Source organism: Myotis nattereri (genome assembly GCF_964212035.1).
Source record: "Myotis nattereri genome assembly, chromosome: 9".
In the NCBI taxonomy this organism is placed as follows: Eukaryota; Metazoa; Chordata; class Mammalia; order Chiroptera; family Vespertilionidae; genus Myotis; species Myotis nattereri.
This window is the reverse complement of record NC_138084.1, coordinates 66,190,314-66,204,710: the sequence shown is the minus strand read 5'-3', so window position 1 is coordinate 66,204,710 and position 14,397 is coordinate 66,190,314. Positions and strand designations below refer to the sequence as shown.

At 39.2% G+C, this 14,397-nt stretch overlaps 1 protein-coding gene across 2 annotated transcripts in view; it reads left to right on the top strand.

The window, feature by feature from the left end:
- The window catches only part of TRPC6 (transient receptor potential cation channel subfamily C member 6), a 110,140-nt gene that overhangs the window by 72,117 nt on the left and 23,626 nt on the right, over positions 1-14,397 (top strand). Inside the window, exons 3-6 of one of the 2 annotated variants that reach the window (XM_081098136.1) lie at positions 471-656; positions 4,001-4,165; positions 10,311-10,527; positions 13,836-14,069. In XM_081098136.1, the coding sequence (XP_080954262.1) occupies positions 471-656; positions 4,001-4,165; positions 10,311-10,527; positions 13,836-14,069 (802 nt within the window). The remainder of the gene's footprint in view (positions 1-470; positions 657-4,000; positions 4,166-10,310; positions 10,528-13,835; positions 14,070-14,397) is intronic. The other variant, XM_081098137.1, reaches the window with a different exon arrangement.

Here is a 14,397-nt window from a genome sequence, read left to right as displayed (position 1 = left end):
ATTAAATATGTAAGTGACATGTGTTTGCTTTTCTCCGGAATCGCTCCAAAGTCCTGTTCCTCAAGTGAGACAACACAGTTTACAAAGTCTTCCAAAGACCTATCAAGTGTCTGTTATGTGCCTTGCTGATGAAGTTATGAACATAAGAGATATGGTGTATGCAAAGTAGTGGGAAAAGTTGCTTATTTTTTATTTCTTCTGAATCAGCCGGTGCTTTTGATAACTTTGATTATGCTTTAGACACATTTCCTTTTTTAGGATCTGAAGAAAATCTTTATGGTGCTAAGATATTTCAGAGATCACTCAGCAGAACAGCAACGAAGCAGTGTTAAAAGGACAGTAAACTGAAAATAGTTTTCTCTTTGTTTTCTCCACAAACCAAGTGACGGATAGATTCCACTGAATATCATAGCAAAAGGTGCTACTTCTACATTATTGTTTTCTGCTGTTGTTTGTTTTGTCTTTCCTAGAATGACTACAAAAAACTGTCGATGCAGTGCAAAGATTTTGTTGTTGGACTCCTTGATCTGTGCAGAAACACCGAAGAAGTAGAGGCCATTCTGAACGGGGATGTTGAAATACACCACAGTGGCAGAGACCACAGTCGTCCAAATCTCAGCCGTTTAAAACTTGCCATTAAATACGAAGTAAAAAAAGTAAGGTCAGGCATGAAGCCTATTTACATTATTTCCGTTTGTATTGGTGCTAAACAAGGACGAAGGGTTGGTTGGCATCGTTCAATTGAGCTGGGTTTTGGCAGATTCTCTAATGAATCCTGAGAGCCTGTTTATGAGATACCTAACCTACCCTGAACGACAGTCTTTAAAAATCTAGGCTTCCTTATGGGTGATTCCACTTTCCTGTACTTCACTAATGACGTAACCATGACTTTTGTGTGCCCAGACCACAAGGCATCATGATTTAACCCAACTCCAGTTCCCGTTTGCTGTTATATTCCCCTTCCTTCTTGAGTACATTTGAATCTCCTCCAACTGTATCTTTATATGTGGAATATGTTCACTCCCCGTTTTTATGTGGTTTACCCCTCCCCCCAAAATTCTTGACTGCTTTCTTAGGTTATGTGTCATATCTCTTTAAAAAAGTTTTTAAAGCTAAGTTGCATAATAAGTGTAATACATGCTTATGGCAAGTTTTCAAATAGCATAGATGTATCCCCTTTCTAGCTTCCCAATTCATATAGAAAGTAGTGAATCAACATTTAATTTCTCTCCACAAATCTATATCTTAGACATCTCCACATATCAGTAAATAAACATCCACTTTACCATTTCAAAGGTTGCATTGTTATATCATTCTGTTCATGTAATCAGTTTATTATTTAAGTGCGTTTATTATTTTCTTTAGGCTGGTTATTGTTCTTACAGGATGCCACAGAAAACATACTTGTTTATGTAGCTTGCTTACATGCATGAGTCTTATTCATGAACAAAATTCCCAGGTGTGTAATTATGGCAAGTTTTTATTTTTTAATTGCAAAACATTTGTTAAGTTTCCCTTCAGAAAATATCCACTGTTGACACGGGCCAACAGCATATGACAGGGCTTATTTCTTCCTCTCTATTGGTTATTATTAAACGTTACCATTCTGAGAAGATAAACATCATATCTTGTTTTATCTTTGAGGCTAACCATCCTTAGGAATCAATCATAGTTCCTCTAAATAACCTGTCCTTTATCTAACATTTTAATATTCTTTACCGATTTTTTTATTTTAGGTTGTTGCTTTTTGTATAATAATAATGTTGCCCTCTGTCCTTGTAGAGATCATTTTTAAAAATAAATATGTGAAGTAAATTCATAGACACAGATAACAGTATGGTGACTACCAGAAGGAAGGGGTGGGGAGTGGATGAAGAGGATAAAGGAGGTCAAATGCAGTATACACATGATGTATTAGAGAATTTACATCTGAAACTTATACAATGTTATTAACTAATGCCACCCCAATAAATTTAATTTACTAAATTTAATGTGAGAATTAAAAAATCTAAAAAATAAGCTTTTTTAATTGAAAGAGTTTATGACACAGAAATAGAATAGGCAGTCCATAAACTGACCTGTTTATGTAAATGAGAATTTAGTATAAAATAAGTTTAGTGTTTTAGGCCAAAATATGAAAGAAGGTGTACTTTTTTTAAAAAAAGTATTTAAACATCTGGACTAGCAGGGTCCTTCCATTGTTCCTTCTAATTGAACAAACCATCTATCCTATCTAATAATAGAGAAACATAGTAATTAACCGTAACTTCACTACCCTTTCCATTGTCTAATCAGCGAGATATGCAAATTAACTGCCAACCAAGATGGCAGCCGGCAGCCAGGCAGCTGAAGCGAACAGGAGGCTTGCTTGCTCCAGTGATGGAGGAAGCCAAGGTTCCCTGCCTGCTGCTGCTGGCCTGTGAGCTTGCACTCTAAGAAACAATGTTGCAATTATAGAAGCTAAACAAGCTCCAGAAACCTGCTTTCAGCCATCAGAGCTGAAGCGAGCAGGACTGCAACAGTGTTAAAATCATAGAACCCAAACAAACCCAGATAACTGCTTTCAGCAGCCGAGGTCTCAGAGCTGGAGCCGAGCCTCAGAGCTAAAGCTGGCTCTCAGCTCCAGTGACAGCCATAGAAGGTAAATAAATCCCAGAATTAAAAAAAAGAAAAAAAGGAGAGGTTGGGAGCTTCAGTCACCCAGCAGCCTGAAAACGGCCCTCAGCCCCTCACCCAGACTGGCCAGGCACCCCAGTGGGGATGCCCACCCTGAAGGGGGTGTGACCAGCTGCAAACAGCCATCATCCCCTCATCCAGGCTGGCCAGGAACCCAAGCAGGACCCCCACTCTGATCTGGGACACCCTCCAGGGCAAACCAGCCGGCCCCCACCTGGCACCAGGCCTCTATCCTATATATTAAAAGGGTAATATGAAAACTGACCCTAACAGCAGAAAGACTGGGAATGACTGGTCACTATGACACACACTGACCATCAGGGGGCAGACTCTCAATGCAGGAGCTGCCCTCTGGTGGTCAGGGTGCTCTCACATGGGAGGAGCTCTGCTCAGCCACAAGCCAGGCTGATGGCTGCCAGTACAGCGGTGGTGGTGGGAGCCTCTCCTGCCTCCTCAGCAGCGCTTAAGGATGTCCGACTACAGTTTAGGCCTGCTCCCCGCTGGCAAGTGGACATCCCCTGAGGGCTGCCGGGCTGCCAGAGGGATGTCTGATTGCCATCTTAGGCCCAATCCCCCAGGGAGTGGGCCTAAGCCAGCAGGTGGTCATCCCCTGAGGAGTCCCAGACTGTGAGAGGGCACAGGCTGCGCTGAGGGACCCCCCTTACCCGCTGAGTGCACAAATTTTTGTGCACCAGGCCTCTAGTATATATATAAAAGCCTAAGCGACTATCTGACTGGATGACTGATAGCTATGAAATGCACTGACCATGAGGGGGCAAATGTGCAATGCAGGAGCTGCTGAGCTGTGGTGACTTGGCAGCTGCGGTTCTTGGGTGAGGCACCTGGAACCAGAGAGGAGGGAGCCTGATTCCAGTGTGTGTCACCCGAGAACCACCCTCTCATAATCTGGGACCTTTTGGGGGATATCAGAGAGCTGGTTTCAGCCTGATGTCCGCAGGGCAGGCCAAGGGACCCCACCTGTGCACAAATCCGTGTACCGGTCCTCTAGTATAATTATAAACATCCTTGTGTAAAACATTGATGGATCTTTTCACAATATTAAATTTCAAAAAATTTTTATGCTTTGAAAGAAATCCCATTTGTTATGAAGGGAATGTTTGATAAATTGGAATTTCCTAATTTGTCTAATACATATTAGAACATCCTGCCATCTTGCTTGCTGTCAACTAGATGCTTTATGTTTGTTCCTTAATTCTAACAATATTTTTCATGGGAAAGAACAGAACAAGATATTAGAACAAAAGAAAATAGTTTATGCTGAACTTTAATCAAGCTGTTAAATGTTTTATCATTTTCCTGCTAGTTTGTAGCCCATCCAAATTGTCAGCAGCAGCTCCTCTCCATATGGTATGAGAACCTGTCCGGCTTGAGGCAGCAGACGATGGCCGTCAAGTTCCTCGTGGTCCTTGCGGTTGCCGTGGGACTGCCCTTCCTGGCTCTCATTTATTGGTTTGCTCCGTGCAGCAAGGTATGTCTGTGAAACCCGGACCTCGTCGTTTCCTAGGAGCATGTCTAGTTGAATATCTCAGAGGCGGTTATGCATGGAAAATTCCCTTCCCAAATGAGCATTTTAGGAAGGTCATAGTTGGGCTTAAGTAATCTTACTGTTTTTTAATGTTGCAAAAGTAACATATATTAGCTAGGAAGTAGAAAAAGAAATTCAAAGAAAGGAACATTCACCTGTAATAGTTTCACTGTCAATGTGCCAAAGAAAGCCTCAGTCACTATGGCAGTATATCGTCCTGTCTATGCATATCTTTTTATAGTTTTAAATGCGGCTACATAGCATGTATTGAGCAGGTATGTCACATAACATTATAAAAGATAAACATGTTTCCTCTATTTTTCCTCTGGCAAATTTGACATGAATTTTTTTTCCTATTTATTTTAGCTAATATGACCCGATAAATCTTCATTTAAATAAAGGACTATCATATTTAAAAAACACTCTAATATAATGTAGATGCAGTGAAGAATATTTATTTTAGGGACAGCCTGGATAAACTTTTTTTTTTTTAAGCCAAATCTATCTGCCCAGGCTTTGCTGAAAATATGTTCAGATGGACCTGGCCTTTCATTGGTGACAGAACAAGCTTGAAAAATATTCAGATGTTTGAATTCTGTTAACAGGCACAGACATTTGTCTGTCTTGTGTTGCCAGCTATCATATTTTTCATACTTTGGAGGCCGCATTTCTGGAACTGTTTAAGTTACAACTCCGACAGACTGAAATAATTCTACAGCTACATGGCAACATGTCTGCGGGGCCATCTATTTATGTGCTCTGCAGAAATGTCAGCTGAATCACATGCTGGTCTGAAACAGCGGCATGACTCACTTTCAAACATTTGTAAATGCGGGGTGCACACCAATACCACCACTACCAACATATTGTTTTATTACTTAGTCACATGTATGGTGCTTTCGCCTAAAAGGGACTTTTCTCAGCAGCTTTTGGTAGAAACCTGATGCGAAGCCTTTTCCTTTTTAAATACGATGTGAACTTCATAATTACTTCTGGTGATGACGATAGGAACTGCTGATAGATTTTATGAGTGTAAAATCTATCACCCTTATAATACATAAGGCCTCAAATTTATCTCTGAAATATAAAGGTTGAAAAGAATGAGATTTACTAGCATTAGGAATTTATAGCAGATTTTCTTCTGGAAAGTTATAATATTTTGTCTTCCCTCTTTCATAGGAATACAGATTGCACTTCGAAAAAACATCTAAATCGTCCTTAGCAGAACAAAGGTCATATCAATGTATACAGTCTCTGTTCTGCTTCTAGTCACATTTCCTGAGTCTTCAGAGATTGAAGATGAATTTAAAGGGGAGGAGTTTCTGCATTATATATTCTGAGATCAGTTGAATTATAATAACTTTTCTAAGCTGAATAATTGTCCTTCCCCCTATCCAGTGAGTTCAAAAGCGAAATGTGTTCCAGAGAGTTTGGTGTTTTGACAGCGAATATCTTTGGCAGTCCTTAGAGTGACACATCACCTACCTTTTGATTGAATCCTAATTAACCTTATTTCCTTCACTATTTCTTCTTCCCTGGCCATGTTTCTGTCTGGCATCTGTTTTCCATCCTCGTTTATGAACACTGAGGCAAATAATCAAATTAAAAGGACACTGTCAAGGTATTTTCATCTCATATTAAAACCTCTTTTACTGACTGTTCTTTAGCCTTTGAAGCATGATGGTAAAATGCATTTTACAATTTTTCCATTTAGCAATGAGCATAAACATTATTTGCAGTTTGCAGAATTGATTTTTTATGGGGGAAGATTGCTTAAGCTACGTGATGCTTTTATTTAAAGTACTATTTTCCAATACATCCAGGCAAGTTCAGCCAGAGCGTACTGTAGGCCTGTGCACCTTGACAGAGTCCCATTTCTGTTTGAAGTTGTTTTTCTTTTTTTAGATTGGCTCTCTTCTCCTTCCAGAAACTTTTTTTTTTTTGGTCCTTAGTTATTCTGTTTTTCCACTATAATCTAAATATCAATGGCTTTATGCTCATTACCATAAACATAGGTCATGCTGTGGTTTAAAATTATTTTAGTTTAAGTTGGTGTCAACCTTTTCTATTCCTATTGGTATTCGGTAGTTAGGTGTTTGGTCATCAATAAATACTTGAAAAGAGTATGATCTATAATATTTAAAAGCAGGTTTTGTGTCAGTGCTTCCACTCAATAATTTTCAGGTCCATCAGTTGTTTACCCCATGCATTGATGAGTCCCTCACTTTACAGATTTTTTTTTTCTCCCCAGAAATTTGTTTACATCTCAGGAGATACAAATGACAAATTTTACTAAAATGGAAAAATCACTTAAACTCCTAAAGTCCATGAAATGGTACCAAAATCTGCCTTAGTTTAAAGAAAAACACAACTCTCAGTGATTTTGTTGGCGATGGGAAAACAGCACCAGATGTTAACCAGCAACCTTCAAGACAAATTGTAACAAAAAGGTTTATTTAGAAAGAAATGGGCTCAGAAAACAAGTTAGAACAAGGAGAGAGAGAGAGAGAGAGAGAGAGAGGAACCCTGGGGAAAGAAGAGGGTGGGGAAAGGCAGAGGCATGCTGTATGGAGAGAGCCTGCCTGGGTCCTCTGTCCTGAGGGCTTTCATCTGAGGCCCCAGGGGAAGAGCTCAATGGAGCCTTCATCAGCTTTCCTGGTGCGTCTCCTTAGGGCATGGTCTCCACTGATTCATTAGTCAGTGCCGCTGGTCGCTGGTCCCGGTGTCTTTGGTGTCACTCCCCCTGCTTTTGCTGCTTCTCTGCCCTGGAGCTGAAATACAGCGGAGGCCGAGATGTCATCTCCAGGAGTCAGTGCTTAAGGCAGTGGTCCTGCAGGGCTTGTAGTCTTGCCCTGTGGCTAGGCCCCTGGAGCGCTCGGCCTGGTGACCCCCTGCACCTGGCCCATCCTTCCTGCCCTGCTCTTGCCTATCTAACTGCAGGCTACAATTTGTAATAGGAAATGGAGGATATGAATATCCAAACGCACCATTTTAGTTTCCTGCCAACCAATTTTTAGGTTTTTTTTAATTTGTTTTCTTTGTTTCTTTGAACTAGAACGTTTAATAAGCAGCAAAAACACCTGGTTTGAGTCTCCTCTCTCCCTTCTGAGTAAAATAAAGGTGTAATGTTACATAAAGGCCAGTAACTCAATGAAGAAGGTAGGCCAGCCAGGTCGGGGGTGAGGCACAGACCAGACACCCTGCCCCAAATAAGTGAACATTGACTGGGTGTGTCCAGGACAGCAAAACTCAGGCTCCACAGTTCATTCAGACTGTGGCCCACTCTAACATAGCTTTATTCTCAACTCTGTTCTACACTCCAGCCTTTTCTCTTCTCCTTCTCCTTCTACTTTGCTTTCTCCTTCTATTTTAATTTGTGCTCTCTTGTGTTTGGGATAACTTTATATATTGAAGGCTACCTCTGATTCTTTCTGGAACAAGGCAGAATATAAATGCATATGCCATGGATTTCACTACTAACAGTCAGTGCCCCATCCCAGTTTCCCACAGCAGAGAAATAAATTGAAAATTTTTAAAAATTGGTTTAAGATTTATAATAGTTTTTTTCCAAGAGGAACTTATTAAATCTTGTGCTACATTTTTATTTGCTATAATACGTGACTAAAATAAATCACATGTAAAACATTGTAGAATTAAAATGAAGCACATGGTACACCATGAAAAAAGAAATTAAAAACACATTTATGTTCATTTGTTAACAGTCTATATTTTTTAAAAACATAGCTAAGGACAACACAACAGAAAATGAAATCCACTTTGTTTCCCATGTGTTTTAACCTGCCCTCATTTGATTATTTGAGAGTTCTATTTAAAAAAAAAATAGTCTGAGTCAAATAATGAGCATTTTTATAGAAGTATGGTTTTCAGAGATGATTTTCATAGCAGATTTTCACAAAGTGACTTTGGATTGGCTCTATAATATATCTAGCTAGATGGATCCATTGGTTTAAAACTATAGAAAGATATAGACACAGACACACACACACACACACACACACACATATGCACACACTCTCATGCAAATATCCTGATGTCTGGTCTGGCATAAATTCAAGAGACAAGGAACTGAACTATATGATTTATTCTAGCCTTAACTTTTAAGATTTTGAAAACTATATATTAAAAAAAAAACTTACAGAAGCAGAGTACATTGATTTCATTTCTTCCATACAGCATTTAGCTATTTAAAGTCTTTTTAAAATTTTTCAACTTTTTTCCCCCAACTACATATTATATTAGTTTCAGGTGTATAGCATAGTGGTTAGACATTTATATAACTTACAAAGCGATTCCTCTAATAAGTCTAGTACCACTTGGCACCATACATATTATTGACTTAAAAAGAACCTTTTTTGTTTTCTCTAAGAATTTACATGTACTTATATATATATATATTTTAATGATAAAATAAGAAATTACTTTGCAAACCAAATTAACTTTGAAACAAGAATGCCTGAGTTCAAATTCCAGCTCTACCATTTAGGAGTTGTGAGACCTTTAAGTACATTTCTGGATCTCACTTCTTCAGTTGTTTTTTAATCAGTAAAATAGATATTTTGGTATCACCGACCTCTTTGAATTGTAATGATTATATGAGTTAACAGAGTAAAGCACTTAAAACAGTACTTGGCACATAATAAATACTGGCTGTGTTGTTGGTATTAACTTGGGAATTTTTCTGTAATAATATACTCATTTGAAAGGCTGTTGAAAGCTCTGGGCTCTCTCCTAAGAAAACAACTGCACACACATACTGAGTTTTGCTGCCCATGTCAGGGGATGCATAGAGCCCCCTGAGACACATCCCGGCCAAGTACACCCTCTGCCCCAGCGAGAGTTTGTGCATCTCAGATAGAAATGAATCCTGTACTGTAGAGGCACGAGAGCTTTTATTGTCTCCATAGCTCATAGGAAGAATTTGATTTTCACATAATTTAGGAAATTCACTTATTGCCACTTAGCTAATGAAGAAATGAAACTGGAACTTGAACCCAAAATATGGGGCTTTTACCCCAGCGTCATTCCAGGACAGTGTCCCAGCACATTATGGGAACTGCCCTGCCGTCCTCTCCTCACAAGTTCTTTTCCTGGTACTCATGACTTCTACTCCATTTACAACATCACCAAAATAGCAACAGCGCGTGAGGCCCGATTGTACCCACGTCGGTGAAATATACGTGAGGACAACGTTGCAAAGTAGACTCCGCGTGATATTTTTAATGCTGCTTCCTCAACACTTCATGCCCACTAAATTAATTTGCTTTTTATGAATAATAATGATACTATGCTCTGCCTTTTGTCATTATTATATTTAAAAATATTATTTTATCAGTGCTATATAATGTTTTAAGAATTTATATATTATTATTTTTTTAAAATATATTTTATTGATTTTTTACAGAGAGGAAGGGAGAGAGATAGAGAGTTAGAAACATCGATGGGAGAGAAACATCGATCAGCTGCCTCCTGCACATCTCCCACTGGGGATGTGCCCGCAACCCAGGTACATGCCCTTGACCGGAATCGAACCTGGGACCCCTCAGTCCGCAGGCCGATGCTCTATCCACTGAGCCAAACCGGTTTTGGCAAGAATTTATATATTATTTAATAGAAAAGTTCACTTATTTAATTATCCACCCAGATCATCAACATACCAGTATGTAGATGAGGAATGTGACCAAAATTTTATAGTAGCATAAAGAATTGTTCCATCATTAGTTTTATAAATATACACCATCACCTAAAGCAGTGGTTCTCAAACTTCTGGCCCTTTAAATACAGTTCCTCATGTTGTGACCCAAACATAAAATTATTTTCGTTGCTACTTCATAACTGTAATGTTGCTACTGTTATGAATTGTAATGTAAATATCTGATATGCAGGATGGTCTTAAGCGACCCCTGTGAAAGGGTTGTTTGACCGCCAAAGGGGTCGCGACCCACAGGTTGAGAATTGCTGAAAGGGGACCACTGGAGTACACAGGTGGTTATTCTTATGTATATGCATGTGTGTTTTGCAAAATGTACACAACAAAGCTAAGATTTTCTCTTGGTGTGTGTTATGGCAGATGGGGAAGATCATGCGTGGACCATTCATGAAGTTCGTAGCACACGCAGCCTCCTTCACCATTTTTCTGGGTCTGCTAGTCATGAATGCAGCTGACAGATTTGAAGGCACCAAACTCCTTCCTAATGAAACCAGCACAGATAATGCAAAACAGCTGTTCAGAATGAAAACATCCTGCTTCTCATGGATGGAGTTGCTCATCATATCCTGGGTAATAGGTAAAGGCTGAGTTTCCGTCATCATTTATTTTTGCAGCCTTAGCAGTTGGACTGAATGACACTGATTCCTTCACACATCAGTCCTACAAATATATGCAACATGACACAATGCACCCCACACCATGATTTTCTTCGTGTTTTTAAAGCAGAGTTAGTTTGGGTTCATTATCAGTGTCATAGTCTTCTCACAGGCCCCCCAAGACCCTCAGGAAGAAAATAAATAGGATAATATTAATCAAACCCCATCAGTGATGAAAAACTACTATTCATATTTTTGGAGAGCTGTGACATAAAGCTTAAAAACAACCACATGATTTTACATTGAGATTTAATAGGAACTCAAGCTAATAAGCACTTATTTTTGCATTTTTGGAACATTACATACCAGAGACTGTTTGGATATTTTATTTTATTTATTGATTTTTTTTTGAGAGAGATCAATTTGTTGTTCCACTTATTGATGCATTCATTGGTTGATTCTTGTTTGTGCCCTGACTGGGACTCAAACCCTCAACCTTGGTGTATCAGGATGATGCTCTAACCAACTGAGCCACCCAGCCAGGTTTCAAAGCTCTTTATGTACATCAACTCACACAGTCTTTCTGCCTCCGCTCTCTAATCGGTAGCATAATAATACCTCTACCTTACAGCATTATGTCATCTTTAGAGCTCCCAGGTGGCAAGTGAAACAGAGGGAATGCAGTGTTAACAGCCACAGCATGTGTCAATCAATCATACATATGACTTGTCATTAATATAATGTAAATGGGAATGATATTTCAATTGGATATTTATGAATGAACATATTAAGTGCCTTTGTTAGGTAGTGAGGATACTGAGGTGAATGAGACGCAGTCCTTGTACTGAAGCCTGGGAGCAGGTCAATGAATAAACCTGCCTCTGTGGAGAAGACTTAATGAGCACACAGTGTTTGTTTTATTTTATTTTAAGAAATGTAAAGCGAGGGAGAAGGCCTTTTCTCTACTGCCCTAGAGGCAGAATGAGCACCAGCCGGTCCACACAGAGGAGATACTTCCTGCACATTCAACAGTGGGATGAACAGCCTTCAGAATAGTAAGCACCTCATCTCCAGACAAGTTCAAGCAAGGCTTGGTCCCCACGGAGAAGTGGGCTTCAAATTATGCTTGGCAGCTCCCGGGGCCTCGCAGGGCACATAAGACAGGGAATCTTTCTTCAGGTGGAATAGTTCACTGTGCTTTTTTTGTTTTTTAAGCTTTAGTAATATATTTTTACCAATAATTCTGAGAGAGAGAGAGAGAGAGAGAGAAAGAGAGAGAGAGAGAGAGAGAGAGAGAGAGAGAGAGAGAGAGAGAGAGAAAAGATGGGAAAATGGGAGGAAGGAGAGGAAGCTTTGAAAACAATTAGACCACATGAGTTTAAATGTCCCATTGATCCCTATGCTTCAGTTCTCCCTCGTCTCCTGTTAAGGAGGCTGGCAGGAACCCAAGGACCACAAAAGGAAAGCTGCCTTCAGATTTTTCTCATCCCTGTGCATAGTTTTGGGGTTGAGGGAGGAGGTGTGTGTGTGGTTAAGTGTATACATGCAGTATATTCTGTTTTAAATTTGATCCACTAAAATATGTATGAATTTAATTCTAGTCATCTCTTAATGTGGAAAAATGCAAAATAAAGTAATGAAGTTATCTTCTCATCAAAGCACATACTTAGTGATGCACTGAATTCTAGTTTAGAGAAACGCGCATAGTAAATTGTTAGCAGGCAGAGACCACACACATGGCAGGTTCTTGGTTAGAGGTTCATGACAAACAGGAGAATATGGGGCAGGTGGTTGCTGGGAGGAAGAGGAGATTAATTTCAACTAGGGGACTATGAAAGCTTTCTTGATGGAGGCAGGTTTGACTGGTTATTGGAATCCAAAGATTATATTCCTCCACAGAGCTCTAGGAGGAAACAGGACTTCAGAGAGTAGGGTATCTTAAAGGCAAGAGGAGTAAAGTCCCTCCTTTATAATAAAGCAAGATTCTTCAAATTAAGGAAGAAAATATATACCAATCATAGAAATTTAAAAATAGTAAGTGCTCAATACATTTTACATGTTATTTTCCCCAAGTGCTAGACACAATAACATGAAGTTCACATGAGTTGTTTATCTCATAACAATTCTATGAATTAGGTGCAAGCTACTCTCATACCCATTTTACAGATTGAGTTTTATAAAGTTGAAGTAACTTGCCAAAGATTACAGGGCTAATAAGTGTAGGAACAAGGTCAAATCTATGGAGATTTGATCCCAAAACCTATGTTCCTAAGTACTACACTAAATTTTAGAGAGAGTGTGCAATATTATTAATAATCCCACCAGCAAGAGACCACTGCTATGAATAAGATCCTGAGTTCCTTCTAGTCTTTTATTATGCTTGCTTTAAACATAAAGTCATGGAATAGATAGCATATTTTACTTTTTTTCTTAACATGTTTAAATGCTTATGACAAACATTTTCCACCGTCTTATTGCAGGTCTTCCAAGAAGGAGGTGCAAAGACAGGATTAAATGTATGACAGTTTTTTTAAGGGAGATTGAAATTCTATGAAGGGAGATTTCACGTGGGAAAAAATGGGGAGGAAGCTGAGGAAAGTGGCAAGGGCTGTCAGACTGGGATGTGAGCCTGGTTCTGAGGGAGGGAGAGGGGGAAGGGAAGTTGGGAAGAAGCATCCTAGATCTCCATGCAGTCGAAGGGAAGTTCAGTAAGGTTGTCAGGAAATCCTTGAGCCAAAATCAGCCATCGGAGTAGTCCCGTATCTCCCAAGAATGGGTGCTCTCACTCTCTGGCTGGGAGCAGCCCCTGGAAAGCATCGTTGTGGGACAAAAATAGCAGTAGATTTCAGAATGCAGTCGCTGAGGCCCAGGGCCAATTAAATTCTTGGTCTGTGAGGTCTATGAGGTACATTCTCATGGTCACTACCCCATGGCAATGAAAATATTAGTATCATATCAAATGGCTGTGTGTGGGTGTGTCTTGGTTATAAAGAATACTACAGTAAACATCTTTTTAATATATTTTATGTATAGTGTTAATGGATCAAATAATGTTTTTTTTTTTAAAACATCTTGATGAACTTTGTCAAATTGCTTTCGGATAAGGCTCTGATATTGCTGGACTGTGCGATTTGGGGAGACATGGGAATTATGGATGAATGGTTGGTTTGAGGCCAAATGCTGAAGAGATTTGAATATCAGGTTGAGGTCTTTCAAATTTATTTTGTTTTATTGAAGAGCATAGGCTGGAATGAAATTGAATTGATAATTTAACTCCTTTCCAATGCAGGCATGATATGGGCTGAATGTAAAGAAATTTGGACTCAAGGCCCCAAGGAATATTTGTTTGAGTTGTGGAATATGCTTGACTTTGGTATGTTAGCGATCTTTGCAGCATCATTCATTGCAAGATTCATGGCATTTTGGCACGCTTCCAAAGCTCAGAGCATCATTGATGCAAATGATACTTTGAAAGACTTAACAAAAGTCACATTGGGAGACAATGTGAAATACTACAATTTGGGTGAGTTTATAGTAAACAGTCAATATACGTTAATAAAAATGTAGAATTTTCTTCTAAAAATACATGGCATTAGTAGTTTGGTTATTACCCATTCTCATTGAATTATTGGTTAGTTTCCAGCTTCTCCAGAGTATCTATATCTGAAGAAGCATGTGTTTTGCCTCTTCCTTCTATTTTTCTTCTGGTTGGAAACATCTCTTAGTCACAGGAATGATCTCACTGATCTCTTGGATCAGTTGGCTAACTATCAGACTCCATTGAGAATGCTTGCCTTGTGCCTTAGATTTATTTTCTCCTTGTCTCTATTAAACACACTACTCCTTGTTTT